The sequence below is a fragment of the Lipomyces japonicus genome (assembly GCF_038497905.1).
Source record: "Lipomyces japonicus strain CBS 7319 unplaced genomic scaffold V1514scaffold_3, whole genome shotgun sequence".
In the NCBI taxonomy this organism is placed as follows: Eukaryota; Fungi; Ascomycota; class Lipomycetes; order Lipomycetales; family Lipomycetaceae; genus Lipomyces; species Lipomyces japonicus.
This window is the reverse complement of record NW_027117815.1, coordinates 226,105-246,105: the sequence shown is the minus strand read 5'-3', so window position 1 is coordinate 246,105 and position 20,001 is coordinate 226,105. Positions and strand designations below refer to the sequence as shown.

At 39.7% G+C, this 20,001-nt stretch overlaps 9 protein-coding genes and 1 non-coding gene across 10 annotated transcripts; 3 read left to right on the top strand and 7 right to left on the bottom strand.

Annotated features, from left to right (window-relative positions):
• Nucleotides 1-7: 7 nt before the first annotated feature.
• On the bottom strand, nucleotides 8-1,320 carry V1514DRAFT_324626 (protein-tyrosine phosphatase-like protein). The gene is made up of 5 exons (XM_066926461.1): nucleotides 709-1,320; nucleotides 572-650; nucleotides 511-516; nucleotides 357-460; nucleotides 8-305 (listed from the first exon to the last, which is right to left on the bottom strand). Exons 1-5 carry the CDS (start codon nucleotides 1,182-1,184, stop codon nucleotides 221-223), a joined length of 750 nt encoding a protein of 249 aa, XP_066785733.1. The 5' UTR covers nucleotides 1,185-1,320; the 3' UTR covers nucleotides 8-220.
• A 491-nt stretch (nucleotides 1,321-1,811) lies between these two features.
• On the top strand, nucleotides 1,812-4,444 carry V1514DRAFT_324622 (heat shock protein 70 family). The gene is made up of 4 exons (XM_066926460.1): nucleotides 1,812-1,949; nucleotides 2,067-2,154; nucleotides 2,235-2,302; nucleotides 2,358-4,444. Exons 1-4 carry the CDS (start codon nucleotides 1,911-1,913, stop codon nucleotides 4,146-4,148), a joined length of 1,986 nt encoding a protein of 661 aa, XP_066785732.1. The 5' UTR covers nucleotides 1,812-1,910; the 3' UTR covers nucleotides 4,149-4,444.
• V1514DRAFT_324621 (uncharacterized protein) lies at nucleotides 4,390-5,263 on the bottom strand. Its single transcript, XM_066926459.1, has one exon. It carries the CDS (start codon nucleotides 5,198-5,200, stop codon nucleotides 4,523-4,525), a length of 678 nt encoding a protein of 225 aa, XP_066785731.1. The 5' UTR covers nucleotides 5,201-5,263; the 3' UTR covers nucleotides 4,390-4,522.
• A 1,710-nt stretch (nucleotides 5,264-6,973) lies between these two features.
• On the bottom strand, nucleotides 6,974-8,425 carry V1514DRAFT_324617 (uncharacterized protein). The gene has a single exon (XM_066926458.1). It carries the CDS (start codon nucleotides 8,207-8,209, stop codon nucleotides 7,121-7,123), a length of 1,089 nt encoding a protein of 362 aa, XP_066785730.1. The 5' UTR covers nucleotides 8,210-8,425; the 3' UTR covers nucleotides 6,974-7,120.
• A 1,032-nt stretch (nucleotides 8,426-9,457) lies between these two features.
• Nucleotides 9,458-11,720, bottom strand: V1514DRAFT_324615 (P-loop containing nucleoside triphosphate hydrolase protein). Its single transcript, XM_066926457.1, has 3 exons — nucleotides 11,257-11,720; nucleotides 10,324-10,734; nucleotides 9,458-10,269 (listed from the first exon to the last, which is right to left on the bottom strand). Exons 1-3 carry the CDS (start codon nucleotides 11,507-11,509, stop codon nucleotides 9,602-9,604), a joined length of 1,332 nt encoding a protein of 443 aa, XP_066785729.1. The 5' UTR covers nucleotides 11,510-11,720; the 3' UTR covers nucleotides 9,458-9,601.
• Nucleotides 11,721-11,866: 146 nt separating this feature from the next.
• Nucleotides 11,867-12,614, top strand: V1514DRAFT_324611 (RNAse P Rpr2/Rpp21/SNM1 subunit domain-containing protein). The gene is made up of 2 exons (XM_066926456.1): nucleotides 11,867-12,076; nucleotides 12,150-12,614. Exons 1-2 carry the CDS (start codon nucleotides 11,877-11,879, stop codon nucleotides 12,376-12,378), a joined length of 429 nt encoding a protein of 142 aa, XP_066785728.1. The 5' UTR covers nucleotides 11,867-11,876; the 3' UTR covers nucleotides 12,379-12,614.
• V1514DRAFT_324606 (cyclophilin-like domain-containing protein) lies at nucleotides 12,066-13,483 on the bottom strand. Its single transcript, XM_066926455.1, has 7 exons — nucleotides 13,214-13,483; nucleotides 13,118-13,159; nucleotides 13,034-13,057; nucleotides 12,951-12,980; nucleotides 12,885-12,902; nucleotides 12,670-12,828; nucleotides 12,066-12,616 (listed from the first exon to the last, which is right to left on the bottom strand). Exons 1-7 carry the CDS (start codon nucleotides 13,214-13,216, stop codon nucleotides 12,452-12,454), a joined length of 441 nt encoding a protein of 146 aa, XP_066785727.1. The 5' UTR covers nucleotides 13,217-13,483; the 3' UTR covers nucleotides 12,066-12,451.
• Nucleotides 13,484-14,815: 1,332 nt separating this feature from the next.
• Nucleotides 14,816-15,915, bottom strand: V1514DRAFT_324599 (mitochondrial 54S ribosomal protein uL5m). Its single transcript, XM_066926454.1, has one exon. It carries the CDS (start codon nucleotides 15,862-15,864, stop codon nucleotides 14,896-14,898), a length of 969 nt encoding a protein of 322 aa, XP_066785726.1. The 5' UTR covers nucleotides 15,865-15,915; the 3' UTR covers nucleotides 14,816-14,895.
• A 189-nt stretch (nucleotides 15,916-16,104) lies between these two features.
• V1514DRAFT_324597 (kinase-like domain-containing protein) lies at nucleotides 16,105-19,253 on the bottom strand. The gene is made up of 4 exons (XM_066926453.1): nucleotides 18,715-19,253; nucleotides 18,592-18,665; nucleotides 18,387-18,535; nucleotides 16,105-18,332 (listed from the first exon to the last, which is right to left on the bottom strand). Exons 1-4 carry the CDS (start codon nucleotides 18,876-18,878, stop codon nucleotides 16,185-16,187), a joined length of 2,535 nt encoding a protein of 844 aa, XP_066785725.1. The 5' UTR covers nucleotides 18,879-19,253; the 3' UTR covers nucleotides 16,105-16,184.
• A 580-nt stretch (nucleotides 19,254-19,833) lies between these two features.
• On the top strand, nucleotides 19,834-19,925 carry V1514DRAFT_t9. Its single transcript has one exon. It is a non-coding gene; the product is annotated as a tRNA-Phe (tRNA).
• The last annotated feature ends 76 nt before the right edge of the window (nucleotides 19,926-20,001 follow it).

Genomic DNA, 20,001 nt, shown 5'->3' with positions numbered 1-20,001 from the left:
AATAGTAGTTCGCAAAGCTCAATTAACTAACTACAATTAATTACTTATTTTACAAAATATAACAAAGAAGCAAATTTACTTCACATAAATATATGTACTGTGTAGCAGTTTCCTCATGAACGCTTTATGTATATAAAATATATACTCCAAAGACTCCTCAACACCAATCTAATGTTACGAATTGTTTTTTTTAGCCCATTTACCGTTCAATCATAATGGGCTATATCATCGCCGCATCTGTTCCTTGAAAGGTTACCTCATTGACATCGACAAACGGTGCAATACCTTCGCGTACATCTGATGAGCTATCATTTTTTGTTAGTTGCAAGCCATGTAAATATGTGACAATTAATTACCTATCTGAACTCTCGTACAAATCGTCTATTGTTCGCCGAAGATCAGCCTTTCTCGAAGGAGAACTTGAAACTTGACCCTGAGCCCTGATTATCATTTCAAATGCCTATATTGAATTAGATACCGTCCCAATGACTGTTGAATCGTACGGCTTACTTGTAGCTAATCCACGTCAGTGAAAAAAACAAAATACAACAGTTTTTTATACCAAACTTACGTGAAATTTGGTAGGTTCGTCAAGAGCAACACAATAACGCTTCGACTGTACAAATTGAATTGATCGTATTAGATCCCAGCTAATAGAAAGATTTAGCACATAATTTTTAACTAAGCAAAAACAAAACACGGCCATACCCTGTAGATGACATTATATATGCGACTGCAACTGCAGCACTCTTCTCGTTTCCAGTTTCACAGTACAGTAAAAGTGAGCTGCCGCGGTCTCGAACGTGCTGAATCAAATCGATAGCTTCCGGTAAAATCCTAACTAAATCTTGTAGAGTCGTGACCGGCAATAGCCGATGATCTTCTTTGTTTTGCAATCGAGAAACGATGATCTGGCCTGCTTGAAGTGTAGTGACAGCCAAGGTCATTGATATTCCATTATCGGTTAAGAATTGCTTGTCCCTAGCTGAGGACATGGGACCAAGCCAGAGATGGGAGTCGATCTGTTGAGCTAAACGTCTTGATTCATATCTCCATTCTTGCACCACCGATGGGTCACTGACAAAATAAGGAGGCACTAGTGTTCTAGGCAATAACGGAGGACGACTTCTTGCCTGTGACAGACAACTATCACTCGGCTGTGATGTGCCCTCGCCGGTAGACATCTGTAGAGTTAAAATGTTCCAAAGTAGGACAACAACTCAACAATGGCATAATATTCAATGCGAATTTAAAAAATCACTAAAATCATGTTTTCATATATCTTCGTATTATACACTGTATACACGTTTTTACAAAAAATGTCTGATCTATGGACGTGAAAACGAATATCTGAATAACCATCTGACAGGTGATCAAAAATAGCGTAATCGATTATGTAATATGATGCCATGCCATAGTTATAGCTTTCTACACTCAATTCGAACCGAAGTAAAATAAAATAAAACTTCCCAGTCAAAAAACTTAATGCAACCAGTACAGCATGCTAAACAACAGGCTAAAGCAATGCGGTGAAGGTAGACATCTACGTATAGAATTTGCGCCTGTTGTCGTCATCCCTCTGCCCTTGCTTTCCGTGATAATTCCGGGCCGAGAATGCCGCTTTCGCACATCCGCTCCAACCTTAATACGGCTTTGCGACTGCGGTCGTATCTGCTCAACTGTTTCCTATTTATGGCGGCACTGATTTTCTTTGTGGTTCTATAGATTTCCACATCCGGGTAACCAAACTGGCATTTGCGCTCGGTGGTCCAAACTTTTGGGTTCTATTAAATATTCACTCCATCGCAATTTTTTTTTTCGGCCATTTCTCATTCACCTTTGCCATCACCCCATCCTTCATCAACCACTCCAGTCTTTGTACATTAATTAGTATTAGACGATATACAAATATGTTGGCTGCAAGACTTGCCCGGAACATTGTTCGTTCAGTAAGTTGTTTTTTTTTTATATTTTTTTCTAGTCGGAAAACTTCGCGGCATATCGGGCTACGCCACAGAATTTTTGGTTTTTGATTGGCTTTTTGGTGTCTAACTATTACTTTATAGCCAAGTGTCCGAGGAACCTTTGGCGCTAGATTTAATTCCAATGGAAAGGTCCAGGGCACCGTCATCGGTATCGATTTGGGAACCACCAGTATGTTCATCTTCGCCAATATTCTAGAACTTTTTTGGGCTAGTTTATTCTTACACATGTGCTTTTTTTTTTTAATATAGACTCTGCCGTTGCTCTTATGGAAGGAAAGGCTGCTAAGGTTTTGGAGAACAGTGAAGGTGCTAGAACTGTAGGTTGCTGTCTACAAGCTTGGGTATGGTTCATATTTTCTAACTCATGCATAGACCCCATCAGTTGTTGCATTCACTAAGGAGGGTGAGCGATTAGTTGGTGTTCCAGCTAAGCGTCAGGCTGTTGTCAACCCAGAAAACACATTGTTTGCCACCAAGCGTTTAATTGGTCGACGATTTGAAGACCAGGAGGTCCAAAAGGATATTAAGCAAGTTCCATATAAGATTGTCAAGCACACCAACGGTGACGCTTGGGTTGAGGCTCGAGGCGAGTCTTACTCTCCTTCCCAAATCGGAGGCTTTGTTCTCAACAAGATGAAGGAAACTGCCGAAGCCTACCTTGGAAAGCCAGTGAAGAATGCTGTCGTGACGGTTCCCGCTTACTTCAATGATGCTCAGCGACAGGCCACTAAGGACGCTGGTCAAATCGGTGGTTTGAACGTTCTCCGTGTTGTTAATGAGCCTACGGCTGCTGCTCTTGCCTACGGTCTTGACAAGGAAGCTGACAGAGTTGTTGCTGTTTTCGATCTTGGCGGTGGTACTTTTGACATCTCTATCCTTGAAATCCAGGGTGGTGTGTTTGAAGTCAAGTCTACTAACGGTGACACTCATCTCGGTGGTGAGGATTTCGATATTGTCCTTGTTCGTCAACTCGTTGAGAACTTCAAGAAGGACTCTGGTATCAATCTCGAGAACGACAGAATGGCTATTCAGCGTATTAGAGAAGCTGCCGAGAAGGCCAAGATTGAGCTTTCCTCGACCGTTTCCACTGAAATTAACCTTCCTTTCATTACTGCCGATGCTTCCGGCCCTAAGCATATTAACACCAAGCTCACTCGTGCCCAGTTTGAGTCTTACGTTGATCCCTTGATCAGACGCACTGTTGACCCCGTCAAGCGTGCTCTTAAGGATGCTGGTCTTGATGCCAAGGGAATTGATGAAGTTATCCTTGTTGGTGGTATGACCCGTATGCCAAAGGTTACTGAGACTGTCAAGGGCATTTTCAACAAGGATCCTGTCAAGTCTGTTAATCCTGATGAGGCCGTTGCCATTGGTGCTGCCATTCAGGGTGGTGTTTTGTCCGGTGATGTCACTGATATTCTCCTTCTTGACGTTACTCCATTGTCTCTTGGAATTGAGACCCTTGGTGGTGTTTTCTCGCGATTGATCAACCGCAACACTACCATTCCTACCAAGAAGTCACAGGTGTTCTCCACTGCTGCTTCTGGCCAAACTTCAGTCGAGATCAGAGTGTTCCAGGGTGAGCGTGAGCTTGTCCGTGACAACAAGTTGATTGGCAACTTCACCTTGTCTGGCATTCCTCCTGCCCCTAAGGGTGTTCCTCAGATTGAGGTTGCCTTTGACATTGACGCTGATGGAATCATCAACGTTCATGCCCGTGACAAGGCTACCAACAAGGATGCTTCCATCACTGTTGCTGGCTCATCTGGTCTCTCTGACTCTGAGATCGAGAACATGGTTAACGATGCCGAAAAGTTCAGAGAGCAGGATAAGGAGCGTCGTGATGCCATTGAGAATGCCAACCGTGCAGACTCGATCATAAACGATACCGAGTCAGCATTGAAGGACTTTGAAGCCCAGATTGACAAGGCCGAGGCTGAAAAGCTCAAGGGTTTGATTTCCGAGCTCCGTGAGCTTGTTACCAAGGCCCAGGGCGGTGAAGAAGTTCCTGCTGCCGATCTTAAGAACAAGTCAGACGAGGTCCAGAATGCTTCCCTGAAATTATTCGAGCTTGCTTACAAGAAGCGTGCTGAGCAGGAGAACAGCAGCAACAACAGCAATACTTCTGAGAACACCGGTTCTGAAGGTGAAAAGAAGGAGTAAAAACGTCATTATGCCAGGAGTAGGTGAAAAGCGAAAAAAAAGCATCAACCAAAAAATATAATGAATTTTGTAAATATATGTAACATATATAGCAGAACAGCAGGTTAAGTCAGGCTTGTCCGGGCTTTGTCTTATAGTATTTCCTTTTTTTTTTTTTCATTAATATTTATTTTTACGTGTTACTAGCAGGTATTTGTTTTGTTTTTTTTTCTTTGGTGTAATCTCTTAAATTTGCGTGGACAATTGTAAATAGAATCTCTTATAAAAATTATTTTTTTACATTTGCTTATAATTTACATGAATAGTAAGGAATAGTAGTAGTAGTAGTAGTAGTAAGTAGTAGTAGTAGCAGTGCAGCTGATAGTGAATGTATTTCATACAATCCTCCTAAATTTCGATTGATAAATTTCATCAGCGTCTGATGCGTCATCTTGAAACTGGTCAACATTATCAGCAGTAATCCATTGATGATTGGGAGAAAAAATGTCGTAGTCGTCGTGATTATCATGATCATTATAATCTTCATGAGACTCCGGCGGACTATTGGCATCATGTAATTCGCGAGCTTTGGCAAGCGCGTCGAAAAGTGTAGATGAATCAAGTCTTTTTGCCTCTGCCGAAGTGGACGAATCTTGAGGTGGAATTACCAATTCCAGCAAGTCAAGGTCATGATTGTTGTTATCATCATCATCATTACCATCGTCGTTTTTATCTAACGTGAACGGCACATTTTCGAATTGCACGTACACGCCAAAATCTGGTTCGCGCTGAGTAGCAAAAATGATCAAGTTGGCAAGCGGGATGACAATGCCGTGACCTGATTCCGCATTCCACAACGTGACCGCAACTGATGACACCACGATTGACACGTGTTGGATCACGTCGTCATGATCTCGTGATGGCTTCAAGTTTGGAATCACGGCCAAGGTTGGCGACAAGATTGACAACCTGCGATCTTGGGAGTAATATAACTTGTCATTACCATTGTCATTGTCATTGTCATTGTCATTATTATTGAACGTGGGCGGCTCGTGAATGGCCGTGATTGGCATGTTTTTTTTTTTATTTTGTTTTTTAGATTTGCATTTGCATTTGCATTTGCATTTGCATTTGCTATATTTACAAATCAAAGGAAGACATTTTTGGTATTATTTATTTTATGCAGAACCCAGCGAACCCAATTACCCAAAAAAATTAAAAAGTTTAGTAAGCAGAGATGGAGTTAACTTATGGGTCAGATGGACTAGCTGTATATATAAGATGGCGATTCCCCTCTACGCACCCTGTCACACCTACATCTATAATTCATATGGTTAGTTGAGTTTGACAGAGGCAACTGTAAACTTAATAAGGCTTCAATAGGAAAAGGTAACATGGCACGTTTGGACTTGAAGTAAAAACCTCTTTACGATCAAAAGTATACAGACTTGCTGGGTAGCCCGAAAAAATACTTGTATTTTGAAACGATTCGATTCGTGGCAGGCTAATATTAGAAATGAGTTACATTCAGCATATTCAACAATTTGATTTGGCAAGTAAAGATATTAAATGTGGGCTTTGTGATAAACGCTGCAGACACTCAATTTCAGCAGTGCAACAGCAGCATTGTTTTATCAACCAACACCGAGATTATCAATCTTCACATGAACGCCGCCAGCATGGTCATCAAGCACAATAATAGTCACTGGGGAATGGCATGGTTTTGCAGCTAACTGCTTTATATAAAACATCTGCAAGTTACTGATGCTCGCAATCGGCATATTTCACCAGCTCCAGGTTGTTTTGTTATATCGGACAGCTCAAAGTTCAAGTCTGAGCTGATGATTTTAGTGTCTGTTGATATTATCGCTGTTGTTGCACTAAACAGGATTGTATATCTTAATCTATATACATCAAGCAGTATACCGTGATTGGGTTGCCTCTTGTACCTGATTGACAAGAAGTCAAGTATTTATAGCAGTTTTGGAGAAAGGCGGGAATTTATATTAAATTAGGCTTAATTTAAATAAACTTTACACATTTTGTTACATATTTGAATGTATAAACTTTAAATTATAAAAACAAACCCTAATGCCGGGTAAACGGATTTGCCTTTTCTCACCATTTTTTTTCGTTCTTTTCTAATTTTCTTTTTCTTTTTTTTTTTCTTTCTCATGAATGTTTACAAGTCAATTGTAAATGTTTTAAAACACGTCTAAAAGAAGAGGAAGTAATTTCGGGTGTGCATTTTATGTTTACTTGATAAAGCTCTTTCTTTGTTTTTTAAAGAAAATTTCAGACTGGCGTGGAAGAGAGAACTTGTGCAAGACGTATCTCCGCACTGGAAAACCAAAAATTTAATGAAATGTGCGGTCAAAGTACTTGGTACAATTTTGATATTTAAAAATAAATAAATAAATATAAAGAATTATGCATCGTACAAACGTTTAACTATTATTACCTGCGAGTATGTATACAAATATTTACAAGATAAGGTACCCCCCCACCCCCTTCCATAAGAAAGTAGCGTGGATTGGATTCTCTCGCTTTGGGCTGCCCTTCGTGCAGTACCTATACTACTGTCGGTCGGTATATTTTACCTATATAGCCGGCCACGTAATTTAAGATACAAAATCGATGTATAAAGTTTTAATTTTAACGTGACAGCGTGTCCCAAACTGGTGGATTCATTGCTATATATACGATATAATTAATCATACGAAATAACAGTATGCTATATATTATGACGTTGGTAACAAACATGGTGGGTGTATAGCTAGCTTATTTGACTTGTCTTTTTTTCCTGTGTTTTCGTTGTTCTTGCCCACTTGCGGAACCTAATTAATCCCACCTGGGCCACAGAACCCTATTTATTGATTGTAACACCGTATTAATACAATTATCTATATAATAATATAATAATATACAAATAAATGAAATCATAAAATTAAAAGAAAATAAAATATACATTTAAAATTACAAGATGAATAGTCCTAAAGGTTTTTTATCTGCCGTGGTTCGTCATGATCATCATGCGCTTCCTGTTGTTGTGGCTGTGATTCGAAATCGGCTTCGCCATGCATTGGTCCCTGAATTAAAGGTGATTGCAAATTTTCCGGATCGTCCATGCGTCTCGATTCGGCTCTCCAACCTTGCCGCCTGTTTTGAAACCATATTTGTACGGTTCTTGGCGTCATGCCCAGTTCTCGAGAAAGTTCGAGTCGTTGCTCCGTGGATGGGAAAAAAGTTTGCTGAAAGACCTGATTAAGTCGAGTGACTTGTTGTTCAGTGGCTCTTTTTCGTTTTGGTTTTAATTGTTGTTGTTGTTGCTGATGCTGATGATGCTGAAGTTGGTGATGCTGTTGATGATGCTGTTGATGATGGGGCATTGCAGGCGGGCTCAGATGACTTGATGAACCTGGGATTATATGCGGGACATGTACATTTTGTGGTTGATACATTGGTTGATGCTGGTAGTATGCAGGAGCAGGTATAAAGTATTGCGGAGCTTGTAATTGTGCTTGACCAGGATATATATAAACTTGTTGCGGCGGCGGCGGCGGCGGAGGTGGTGGTGGTGGTGGTGGGGCATGACTATACGTTGGAACTTGAGGATGAGTTATTGTCAATACAAGTTGCGGTTGTTGAATTTGAGGTGGTTGAATTTGGGGTGGTTGAAGTTGAATGTAAGGTGAAGACGCAGAAGATATGGCAGGACCGGTGGTTGGAGAATGGCCACGGTTCAAGACTGCATGTGACTGAGGGAGTTGTTGTTGTTGAAGTGGTGGTGGTGGTGGTACAGCGGCAGGCAGTGGTGGTGGTTGGTCGTCATTATCAGGTGGAGTTAACGGCTTTGCAGAAATTGAAGTCGGTTCTGCAATTGCACCCAATTCGTGAGCAACAATCGGTGCCGCAAGTGATGATGATGATGATGACGATGATGTCGAACCGGGCAAGTCTAACGAAGCAGTAAGAGAAGTAGCCGTGGCAGCCGTGGTCGTCAGGAGGGCCTGAATCGAGGGTAATCGCGTGGGCGAACCATTGAAACCGTCAGTCGTGCCTTGGTCTTCAAGGAGGTCCATCTCTTCTTAACCGTCTCCATGAATTTTATTTTATTAAATTTTTTTTTTTTTCCTTTTTTTTTTTAAAAAAGATGGGAAAGAAAACGATCAAAGACAGTCGAGTCGCGAGAAAAAAAAATAATTTGAAGAAAATGGAAAAAAGTTCTTTTAAAAATACATAAAAATTAGAAATTAAAAAAAAAAGAATGACAAAGAAAAAAAGGATACGGTTTATAAAATTTCAGGGTACGTCTGAAAAGGTAAAAAAAATTAAAATTAAATAAAATTAAATAATTAAAATAAGCAAAGGAGAGAGCAAATAATTAATCCCCATAACGAAATAAATGCAATGTTGCGGAATGTCGATATGTATAAATTAAATTAGATTAAAGGTACGGAAAAAAAAAAAAAACCCAAAATAGAGTTCAATTTTTGTTTAACCAAATACTAGCATACTATAAACTTTGCAACCAAAAAGAAACCAAATTTAAAATTTGGAGTTCTTGGCCATATTCAGGAACGTTTGCTCAATTAAATTCATTTGTTTTCCTTGCTTGATTACCCGCACATGTTGCTTTTAAACTAATCGTTCGTATAAAGGGGTCGGGGTGTACTAAATTAGTCCATATGTGAAAAAAAAAATTTTGTCTAAATGTTGGATGAATACGGTTTGCATTAGTTTTGATGTGCCGATGTCGCTTGGTGCTTGGGTTTCACATTTGTTAATTTGGAGTATAACATTATACCGATTTCCACGTGCATATCCTCCGCCCCCCCTTAATTGTTCCAACCGATACACAAAACAAGGTATCATCCTCAACCACATAACATATATACTCAAAGATAATGTTGCAGTCTGATTTTCTTTTATTTGATCCAACGGTATTTTTGTTCTGCCCCTCTCCTTTTTTCTTTTTGCCATTGCGATTGCAGTGGAGTTGCTTGCCTCTTCTTTTTTTTTTAAAAATGCCCCACACGCGCTGTCCCACAATATTAACCAATCTCTTCTAATGTACAAAAAAAAAAAAAAAAAAAAAACTTTATTTAAATTCTTGTTTGATGAATTTTTCTTTTTTAGTTATTTGGCTTTTGATTTTTTTCGGTGCTTTTCGCAAGCTTAATTTTTTTATACAATCCAAATTTTGCTGCTATATTTAGCATTTACTCTAAAGTCATTTCACGTGATCAAGAAGAAAAAAAAAGGGCAAGTTCTGTGACGATTTAAGGCTGGCCAAATATGCAAACTAAAAATGGGCCGCCTTTCCGTGCAGGCATGACGTCTGTGTGTATGGATTCGTAATTTTCAAACCTTGGAAGAATTCAATTGTACATCTTTTGCGCGTAATACTTATACATTTCACAAATACAATTCATCTCTCTTTTTCTCCCTTTTTCTTTTTTTTTTGTTATTAATCACGTGTTCATGTACGTAGCAGGATCAACCCCGTCCTCCGGGAACTCGTTGATGTTCACCTCGAACCTCTCCTGAATCTTGTCCAAAACCTCGGCGTCATCTTTCGAGCTCACAAAAGAAATGGCCAATCCCTTGGTACCAAATCTTCCGGCACGACCGACGCGGTGCAGGTATGAGTCCGCATCCGATGGAAGATCGTAGTTAATTGCCAGGTTAATCCGTTCAATATCGATTCCTCGCCCAAACACATCGGTAGAAACACAAATGCGCTTGTTGAATTCTTTAAAAGACTTGTACCTGGCAATTCGTTCCTCCTGCGGAATTCCACTATGCACCGCGATACTTGGGAAATTGCACTCAGTCAAAAGTCTGTTCAACTCGTTCGCACGGTTGGTTGACTTTACAAAAATAATCACCTGATTGAACTCAAGGTTGTCGAGTAAGTCATTAAGCTTCCTGTTTTTCTCTCGCTCTTCAAGCTTGATGTAGTATTGCTGCAAACCGTGAAGGGTCAGCTTGGTCTCATCATCCACATAAATCTCAAGAGGATTTTGCATGAACTTCTTGCAAATCGGACGAATCTCTTGCGACAACGTGGCTGAAAACATCATAACCTGCTTCTGGTGAGGCGTGGCCCGGAAGATCTCTTGCACGTCACGACGCATGTCTCATTATTCTCCGTTAGAACCTATTTCTTTAATCATACCATGTGTAAACTCACCAACCGTGTCCAGCATCTTGTCACATTCATCAAGCACAAACACCTTGACGTTGTTCAACCGCAAGTGCTTTTCTCGTACCAACGCGTTCAAACGACCTGGCGTAGCAACAATAATATGAGGACTTGTGTCCTTGTTTTTAATCAATTCAACGTCCTTTTGGATCGGAGTGCCACCATAAAATACCGCAGTTCGCACGTCCGGCATATACTTTGAAAATCTGGCGTATTCATTTTTGATCTGATATGCCAACTCACGCGTATGACACATCACAACAACCGACACCTCGCCGGCAACTGGATCAAGTTGCTGAAGAGTCGACAAAACAAAAACTGCCGTCTTACCAAGACCGGACTTTGCTTGACAGAGAACATCGGTTCCCAAAATAGATTGTGGAATGCAAACTTGCTGAACTATTAAATAAATGATTAGAAGTCACTCGATAAAAAGAAAATCCTGCCCTTTCATGACACGCCATACCACGCTTCCATCTAGCAAAAAAAAAATAAAAAAAAAAATGAAAATGAAAATGAAAATGAAAAAAATGAAAAAATTCCCCCATTCTTCTATCGGTATCACGCAGTGGGAGTTTGATGAAGAAAGCACAATGAAACATGCCACAGGACACGCATCAAGCCATGCTGTAAATCATATATGGCGCTTCTATTAACACGCCAATGATATAACAGCACACGTTCAAGAAAATGAATCCAGAGTATACTGATCTTGAATACCAATTTTTTTAATAATTCCAAAAAAATCAACAGTGCGACCGATCCGTCACTAATCAGTCATTAAACGCCAACTAATCTCTTGCAAAATTTTATTATGGTGGTAAGAGAAAACTTGAGAGGTGAAACAAATAGCAGGTGGAAAGGGCAGGCGTGTAATGTGTCTTATTCCGACAACTGAATAGAAAAAATGGAAAGACTAACCCTCAGATGGATGCTCGAAGCCACAGTCGACAATAGCACGAAGCAACTCAGGCTTCAACAAAAAATCGCGAAAACCGGTGGAATGGATTCCAACGTAAGAGCCTTTCTTGTCTCCATTGTCGTCCTTAACTTCGCCATTTAAACCAGCTCCTCCGGTTACATCAGGAGCTGTAGCTGTAGCTGCTGGAGCCACTTGGACAACATCCTCAGTATCGGAGTAATCGAGAAGCTCTTCTTCGCCGTTTTCAGCCATGATTCAGTTGTTTATGGTCGTCAAAAAAGGAAAAATTTATCACCAAGTAACGGTAGCAGGGTCGTCGATGATTACCACTGACAGGTCAGATAATAACAAAAAAAAAAAGAAAAATTGACAATAACAACAAGTATCGCAATAATAACAGAAAACCGATAGAATTACAATATCTTATTGAACGTTGACGATCGATTTCAGCAAGGTTGAGTGCGAATGCGCGTGTTTTGTTTGGCGAAGTTGAAGCAGAATTGCCAAAGTCCTTCCTGCCCTAGCCCTGTTCTGATATATTTGCAGTATGTGATATGCGCACGTCCCTTGAAAAGAGACAGGACAAGAAACAGACAGCTGCCATTGGATTCTGAAAATCATGGTCAAAAAGAAGACGCCGCCAACCAATGCGGAGCTTGCAAGGTCACTTAAGAATAGGGATCAGTACCTGCGCTCGTCTTTTTTGTATAAAGCCGCCGTATTGATGTCCAATACCTCGAATCAATCAGACACGGTTCCATTGAGCAGGCTATACCTGTCACAGATGCGCACGATCACGAAGAAGAATGTTATTCGAATGTATGGATTATTTTACTAGACTTATTTTGATTTTTTTTTTAATTAAAAATTTTTTTTTTTGGGGGGGACGCAGGGATCCGAATGTTAAAAGATCAATTTGCAAGAGATGCGACTCACTCTTAAGTCCAGGCACAACTTCACATGTTAAGGTCGAAAACCTTTCTGCAAGCCAGTCCCCTGCTTGCGATGTTCTTACTTCGACCTGCCGGTTTTGTGGTGGGCAAAAGCGATTTCCTGTTGGTAATAGAGCGTACCAGGTGTTTACAGAAAAACCTGAAAACATTGTTCACAGTGAAAAATAACTTAGGTCTTTTTTTTTTGTATATTGCATTTCTTTTGCATGTCATGGCGTTAACTTTTTTTTGTCTTCTTAATTTATTGCACTAATGCTTTCAAGATCTTAATATCTTCCACTGGCCTGTCCGCAGCACCTGTTCTAACCAACGCGATTCTCTGAACGATTTTCAATCCGCTGCTGACTCTTCCGAATATTGTATGCTTCCCGTCAAGCCACTGTGTAGGAGCTAGCGTGATGAAGAACTTGTATTGTTATTAGTTAGATCATGATGCCTTGTTATCAAGCACCAACATACCTGAGAACCGTTAGTGTTGGGTCCGCTATTAGCCATGCTAATGATTCCTGCGCCGGTATGTTTTAATTCCGGGCTTATTTCGTCTTCGAATTTCTCGCCGTAGATAGAAACCCCACCCCGTCCGGTTCCTGTGGGATCACCACCTTGTATCATAAAATCCTTTACAATATTAGGGAAGGCCGTGCCATATTAATCTTACTAATTCTTCTAATTACCGGTATAATTCTATGAAACTAATAAATGTCAGCATGTGCCACCGGTTAGATTGTAGACTTACGTACAATCACTCCATTATAATATCCTCTTCTAGCCTTAACCGTTGTTAGCCGTGCGTTATGGTACATTTCGCTCTAATCATTCATACTAATTCGTAAAAGTTTTTGCAAGTCTTTTTTTTTAAAAAAAAGTTAGAAACGCATTCATCAAACATGAATAATTTTTTTTAAACCTTTGGTGCGTGGTTATAGTAAAGCTCGATAGTAATGGGGCCCTTGAAATGTAGTGTTAGTTAATCGAAAATGCTGGTTAATCTGTTCGCAAGTACCATCGAGGTCTCTAATATAACGTTCCCGCTCATGCTGTAGGTGATCGATGTAATTGCAAAAGCGACCGTGTCAGGATTTATAACTGTGGTGGCAACTGGTTATTGTATCGACCGATTCGATGTGAATTGGTTGAGCATTTTTGTGTAAATAAATAAACGTTGCCCCAATTTACTTACCATTTAATACGTGCAATATCAACAAATATTTGGCCTGATTTATTTAAACCTTCAATTTTGTCAAAACTAACAATTTACATATGCATTATAGTGCAAAAGTCAACTAAAAGACACAACGAGAATATTTATACCACCGGAGTCATTAATCATTTTACTAGTGGAAGTTTAAGGAACCAGCTACTGCCTGCAAGGCATGCTTTACTACGATGGCCTGTAAATACAGACAGAACTGCTTTCTGCACGGTTTGCGTCTGATCAACAAAGCGGTTTATATTAAATTAATGTTTTTTTTAAAGGATAGAAACGCTAATAGTGCCTGTGAGGTCGACGAAGCTTTTTCAAGGGCTTGTATTGACATCTGTCATTATAGACTTCCAATCAATAGAACGTAATCGATTACCAGATTAATCCAGAGCCCACAGGAATAAATAATTATTGAGATCTGATTTACAACAAGTGGTAGTAATCATAACATAGTAAGACATAGCCAAAGCAGAGCTTGCCGATTGGAGCCGCAAGCCCACGGCAGCATTACTATTTCCAAGTTATAAGCACAAATCATTTAAACATTCCAGGATTGATTGTTAACGTTGTAGCAGCACGACAGAGACAAAGCACAAAGCATGGCATTGAGATTAGCGAAAGAACGCCAAACCTACTAGAAATTTATGCGAAAGGTTGACCTCCATTATCATATATAACAATGAGTATTGCCAGCCGAAAAGATTATCGAAAGGGACGGAGAACAATGCGTGATACTAACAAATCACATGAGTGATTACAGCTCCCGCTTTCTTCTATACCCAATTATGCCAACTAGAATTTTTTAACGCAGTGCGCAACTAGGAAGCTTAGCCTGAAGTATTTATGAATCCGATCTTGATAGTTTTTATTTATAGGTTAGCTTTGCAAAACATGTATCCATTATAACTGAAGGAAAATTTGTCGCTTCACGATTTTTTTCTGATTGTAGACTATCATTGAAGAATTGGATACTGTTGAATGAATGTATCGGAATCCACTTGGTCAAGCAGTCATTCGGTTTTCTCATATCGGAAAGAATATGGCTCAAATATACCCAAACTTTACTCAATACCACATGTTCATCAAGATCCATCAAAAAGCGGAGTTTGAATTTCACCTTCCAACGTACGTGTGTTTGGCAATTATCTTTATATAAATGCCCTGGTCTTCAAAAGATTTTTTTTAAACTAATGCTCTCAATTGGGCGAATCATTCACGCTGCTGATATGGCTGGCTTATTGAGTTAAGTTGATTACCAATGAAGGAAACTTATTAAAAAAATTTTCTTGGCTTGACGTGGGTGCAATCTCATGGAACTTTTTTTATTGACAAACTTTTACAAGCCGATCCCGCATTTGACGCGCGACGTCAAAGCTTCGACTTTAACAAGCGAAATCTAAATTAAATAAATTAATTGTTTTATTTCAAACTAAATCAATTCTTTTCAGTATTTAGACAAAGTAAATGTATATACATGGTGATTAATATCCTTCAGGGTAGACAATACCCTTCCTTCTTTCTCCCCTTGGCGTGTCAGCATTTGGAACATGTATAAATCTTTCCCGTCCATGGAAGGGGAATCCAATGGCTGACAATAAAATTCGAGCTTCGGGATCAGTCTGTGCCGTGGTATGTAACGTGATTTGAATTCCACTAAGACGCGGCCACAAGTCTGGATTGCCATCAATCTCAGGGAAAAACCTTAAGGCCTCAGGCTTCAGGCCAAATGAAATATTACCAAATTTGTCACCAGAAGTGTTACTTATGCCCGGGAATCCCTTGATTCTTGGCAAAACCAATTCAATAAGCGTGGCCAGGAATTGGTTCATGTCCGGTCCCTCAATAGTCACGCGAGCACCCATTCTCGTTCCTTTTCGTAATTTAAATCTCATGATGCTTTGCTTAGCAAACACAGGAGCCGTCCGTTTGCCAGTAATTTGTTGAATAGCTGAAGCTGTTGGCAATGATTTTTCACCATCATCAGCAGCAAAGTCGACAAACGAATGAACCGTGACAGCTTTCACGCGGGCAATGTTCTTAAACGTTCTTGGATGAATATCTGGTGTTAAAAACGCTGGCTTTAATTGTGGCCTGTTTATATGGTACGGTGAACTTCCGTCCCATGATAACATTCGATTGCCTAATATTTTCTTTTCATCGTGCACGTAGTTTGCCAGAAGCAAATCCGGAGCCAAAGTGTTATGATAATGTTCCTCTAATCGATTCTGTTCTGTCTTATGCGGCTTGAAAAAATTCGACTTTGTATCCCATCTAGGTATGTCGTCGACTGCCTTGAATGCAGGCTTGAGTTGTGACTTCTTGAACCGGATACGGTGATGCACTGGATGCACTATGGAAATGGAAGATTTATTAAGTGGCGCGGTTGTATGTAATCGTCGAATGCCAATCTTCCCAATGATGAGAGATCGCTTGCAAGAAATGCTGGCCATTTCAAATTGAGATTAGATAGTGTTGAGATGCCTGTTTTTTTAAAAACCAAGGTAACGCGTACCTTGTATCGAAATTTTTCGGGATGATTTCACAACTCGCGTCAGGGTAAGGGTGTTACCGATGTACAGAATATAGCACGACGCTACAGATTTCGAGAACTAAAATTTATGTAACTTGTCGTAATTGAACAGAGTGTGACTTGGGATGGCAGTCATAAAAATAAATATCCAATTACCAAGTTTAAAATGATATTCAATTCGGTATCTATTAGGTTACTTTAAATACATTAAGTACAAGTGCTTCTATATATCGCTATAGCCTACGGACCTCCTCGAGTAGAAACAATAGGACTTAAAAACGGATGCGTCAACAAAACCCCGGCCGTGGGTCGTTTTTCAAAGTCCAGTTCAAACGTCTTGCCAAGAAAATCCTTTGCCTCCTCAGAGACATCCTTAGGTATCTCAGGAGAACATTGCGTGCCAATTTTAAACAAGGCTTGCATTTGGCTAAACTCGGGAAACGGATGAGTGCCGGTAAACATTTCCACCACCAAGCATCCCAGTGACCATATATCTGCCTTACGAGTATACGAAGTTTGTTTGACAACTTCTGGAGCCATCCAGTATACTGAGCCTTGCAGAGATGGCCTGTGGTGCTGATTGTTTGATAGAAGATTGGCTTCCACTCGTTTTGAAATTCCAAAATCAGAAATTTTTATTTTTCCTTTGTTATCCACTAAAACATTCGCTCCTTTGATATCCCTATGAATGATATCCATGTCATGCAGATAAGACAACCCACACAAGATCTGGCGTACAAAGGTGCGGATCAGCGGTTCTTCAAACGGTCCATAATTACACAACAAAGCCGCAACTGATCCTCCTGGAACATATTCCAAAAAAATATTTAGATGCTCGCTATCAGAGTTTGAGCCCAGATATTGAACAATGTTGTCATGATGAAGGTCACGTAGAAGTTGAATCTCACGTTGAAGAGCGTCAATCATTTGTTTCTTTTTCTGCTGGTCGCCTTTCTTGCTATCTTCCAAAGTTAATTCCACTTGTTTAACTGCCATGAGTTCTCCTGTTAATGCATTAAGCCCAAGAACCACACTACCGAAAGATCCCGATCCAATAAGTGCACCTTTAATCCATCGGGTAGGGCCGCCATCAATATCTTCAGAATCATCCTCGGCATCGGAAAGTTCTTCAGGAATATCATCAACATTGTCGACTTCGATATATGAATTATTATCTGACGCGATACTATTTACTAGTTCTCTATCCTTCACGAAATCAGGAAACGGTCGACGACTAATAGTATAAATTTCCTCTGCTTTAGTCGAACTTGGTAACTCAAAAGATGATTTAGCCGCGTCTAAAAAATCTTTATTATCAATAGAAGAAATAACGCTTCCGGTACTGCGGTGCGTTGACCTCTTGAATACAGAAGAAGCACGAGACGGAGGGGACGAAGTTGGCAAAACCGATCTTCTGTTTTGGCTCGAACCTACATTCAACCATGCATCCCCAACCGTAGGAACAGGAGGGAAAGATTCTCGATTTGAACTGGCATATGAAGCTGTTGTAGCCACAGAAATTCTTCTTGATAATCCAGATATACGCTTCGACCGTCGTATTGAGTTACGAACTGTCTGTTCAAGAACACGAGATTCGTGTCCCGGAAAATACTCGGCCAAGTTGGAAGAAATTAATTCACTAGGTGGCCTCTGGCCAAAAAAATTCCGTAAGCGATTAGTGCGAGAAGAGTTAGAGTGAGATCTCTCCATTGAAATTTCATTATCATTGTTTATATCAAGACCCGACAATGACTGATAATTGTTCAAATCATTAGCTATGACAGTCCGCGGCCGAGGCGGAGCTTCTCTTGCTAGCTGGTCTCTAGAAATTTGAATCGATTTCTGATATTCATCATTCGATGGCGACTGTCCTTGTTTGCATAAAATCAACCTCTCTCGCTCTGGCCTACTGGTAGTGTGACAGATGGTCATCAGTTCCATGTCATCAACCAAACGTGCAGAGCCAACATCTGTCGTGACATAGACTGTCCATTGGTCTGCTGGGTCTTTAACGCCAAACTTTCGAATACCTTTCTTCTTGATAGACTCGGCATTAAAACAACCACTAATATCAGCCATTTTTGAATGATTCTGAAATATAAATCTAACTATATGCTGTTCCAAATGCTGCAACGGCTGAGCGGCAGACGGTTGAGTTGATGATCCGGCAGACGCGGACCGAGATGCCTGCGAAGGCTGTAAAAATGTGTTGGACTGGGAAAGGTATTTTGGATTGGTAGAAAAAGATGAGGAAAGCTGACGGGGCTTGAGATTATGTGATAAGTCAACTGGGGATTCAGGCCGTTGACCAGGCAGTGCCGGAGACGAAACACTAGAGGAAATTGTGGCGGAGGTTGAAAATGTGTGATCTAACTGGGCAATAGAAGACTGAAAATCGGTTACGCTATGAATCAAATGAACTACATCAGTCTCTTTACATACCTTGCTCCGTCTTGTGTTTGTGAAGCATTTATTCCGTAAAGCTTTAATAGCGACTAGTAATCGGACACGATCACCGACTTTTGTAATGCCGAGTTCTTTGATCACATTCTGATCGACCTCAAGTAAGGCCTCACCATTAATATGATTTTCTTTAAAAAAAATCAGCACAATAATCATTTTTCGAAAGAAATACAAAACTTTTTACCTTCAAATAGCCTCGCGTATTTCGAAAAATTAGTTGACCGTAGCCACTCGATAACTTTGGGCTCATCCCAATGCCTAAAACCCATGAGACACAATAAACCAGATTTTTAAAAACTAAACTAACCGAACATCGTCAAGAGACGAGGTTTGTTCCGAAAAAACAGACGATGTCGGACTAGACAGCGCAGATGCGGAAGCGGAAGCCGAAGCCATGATTGGCGTTGAGCCTATATTATTAGGACCACGAAGAGGCGAGCCAGCAGTGGCGCGAGAAAGCAGCACTGCCATGTGCTGCTCTTCTCCGTGAGCAGCTTAATAAATCTGGGCAAAAAAAAATATAAATAAAAAATAAAGGATCTAAATTTTAAAAGAAAAGCGGTTGTGGTGGTCGGATATTAAATGTAAAACACTTAAAAAGAGGCTGTGGGAACTTTGGAGGTTTAGTATATTAAAATCCAACTCAAAAATTTTAAAGCGCCAATCCTAGCAAATGTACTGTGCAGCCACTTTTAAAAAAAAATTTCAAAAGAAACTGATAAAAAACTAGAATTCTAGTTTGATATCATTATTTTGATCGGAGCTCTAAAGAAAAAAAACAAGTTGTTAGTTACGTTTCACTTTGTACGAAGTATAATTCAATTTACGACCCCCCCTGCTGTTGCTTCAGATTTCAAGTGGCCATCATACGTACATCAAGAATTTAATCATAGCCACAGGTGCGTAGAGCTTACATGGTTTTATTTTATTTTTATTTTTTTGTTCTATTACTTTATTAATTTAACACTATATATATCAAAGATCAACCTTCTATGCTAACGCACATTCATTAAGGAAATATATTAATTGCATTACAGTGACTCATTCAAAAAAACGGTAAGATCACTACTGATAACACAGAACAAAAATGAAAAGACTAGAGAATATATAAAAAGACCTTTCCTTATAATCTCATTTGTATTTAAAATAAAATGATTATATTGTACCTATGATAAGACAGAGATAAAGAACAAAGTTTAAAAAAACTACCAAAACACTTCAACCGCTAAAATCTCACCCCCTTTTTTTATTCTATATAAAATGCATGAACTAAAACATCAAAAACCCTTCTTTTTATTACAAACAAGTAGTTAGTTATACAGAAACCTGTTTCACCAACAAAAAAAAACTACATATTTGTAAACCCTAAGCCTTTGAAAGTGCAGACGCGATAAAATAAACCATATTTCCATTTTTAATATGGCATGCGGTGTTAGCTCAGTTGGGAGAGCGTCAGACTGAAGTTAAAACTTTAGTTTGCAAATCTGAAGGTCCTGTGTTCGATCCACAGACATCGCATTATTTTTTGCTTCAATTTATATTTTATATTATTTAAATAAGGTTGATCACTGAGCAATACTTTTCAATACAAAAA

Bases quoted from the DNA above. Each gene is read 5' to 3' on its own strand.
- V1514DRAFT_324597 (XM_066926453.1), bottom strand. From the start codon at position 18,878: ATGGCAGTGCTGCTTTCTCGCGCCACTGCTGGCTCGCCTCTTCGTGGT. The intron at 18,666-18,714 runs GTTAGTTTAGTT...CATGGGTTTTAG, and splicing joins TCGTCTCTTGACGATGTTCG to GCATTGGGATGAGCCCAAAG. The intron at 18,536-18,591 runs GTAAAAAGTTTT...TTTTTTTTAAAG, and splicing joins ATACGCGAGGCTATTTGAAG to AAAATCATATTAATGGTGAG.
- V1514DRAFT_324606 (XM_066926455.1), bottom strand. The intron at 13,058-13,117 runs GTTTAAAAAAAA...TTAAAAAAAAAG, and splicing joins ACTATAACCACGCACCAAAG to ACTTGCAAAAACTTTTACGA. The intron at 12,617-12,669 runs GTATGTTGGTGC...TAACAATACAAG, and splicing joins CCAACACTAACGGTTCTCAG to TTCTTCATCACGCTAGCTCC.
- V1514DRAFT_324599 (XM_066926454.1), bottom strand. From the start codon at position 15,864: ATGGCCAGCATTTCTTGCAAGCGATCTCTCATCATTGGGAAGATTGGC.
- V1514DRAFT_324611 (XM_066926456.1), top strand. From the start codon at position 11,877: ATGGTCAAAAAGAAGACGCCGCCAACCAATGCGGAGCTTGCAAGGTCA. The intron at 12,077-12,149 runs GTATGGATTATT...GGGGGGACGCAG, and splicing joins AAGAAGAATGTTATTCGAAT to GGATCCGAATGTTAAAAGAT.
- V1514DRAFT_324622 (XM_066926460.1), top strand. From the start codon at position 1,911: ATGTTGGCTGCAAGACTTGCCCGGAACATTGTTCGTTCA. The intron at 2,155-2,234 runs GTATGTTCATCT...TTTTTAATATAG, and splicing joins TATCGATTTGGGAACCACCA to ACTCTGCCGTTGCTCTTATG. The intron at 2,303-2,357 runs GTAGGTTGCTGT...ACTCATGCATAG, and splicing joins ACAGTGAAGGTGCTAGAACT to ACCCCATCAGTTGTTGCATT.
- V1514DRAFT_324617 (XM_066926458.1), bottom strand. From the start codon at position 8,209: ATGGACCTCCTTGAAGACCAAGGCACGACTGACGGTTTCAATGGTTCG.
- V1514DRAFT_324615 (XM_066926457.1), bottom strand. From the start codon at position 11,509: ATGGCTGAAAACGGCGAAGAAGAGCTTCTCGATTACTCCGATACTGAG. The intron at 10,735-11,256 runs GTTAGTCTTTCC...TTTATTTAATAG, and splicing joins CTTCGAGCATCCATCTGAGG to TTCAGCAAGTTTGCATTCCA. The intron at 10,270-10,323 runs GTGAGTTTACAC...GAGAATAATGAG, and splicing joins CAAGATGCTGGACACGGTTG to ACATGCGTCGTGACGTGCAA.
- V1514DRAFT_324621 (XM_066926459.1), bottom strand. From the start codon at position 5,200: ATGCCAATCACGGCCATTCACGAGCCGCCCACGTTCAATAATAATGAC.
- V1514DRAFT_324626 (XM_066926461.1), bottom strand. From the start codon at position 1,184: ATGTCTACCGGCGAGGGCACATCACAGCCGAGTGATAGTTGTCTGTCA. The intron at 651-708 runs GTATGGCCGTGT...TCTTTCTATTAG, and splicing joins TATATAATGTCATCTACAGG to CTGGGATCTAATACGATCAA. The intron at 306-356 runs GTAATTAATTGT...AAAAAATGATAG, and splicing joins TTGTACGAGAGTTCAGATAG to CTCATCAGATGTACGCGAAG.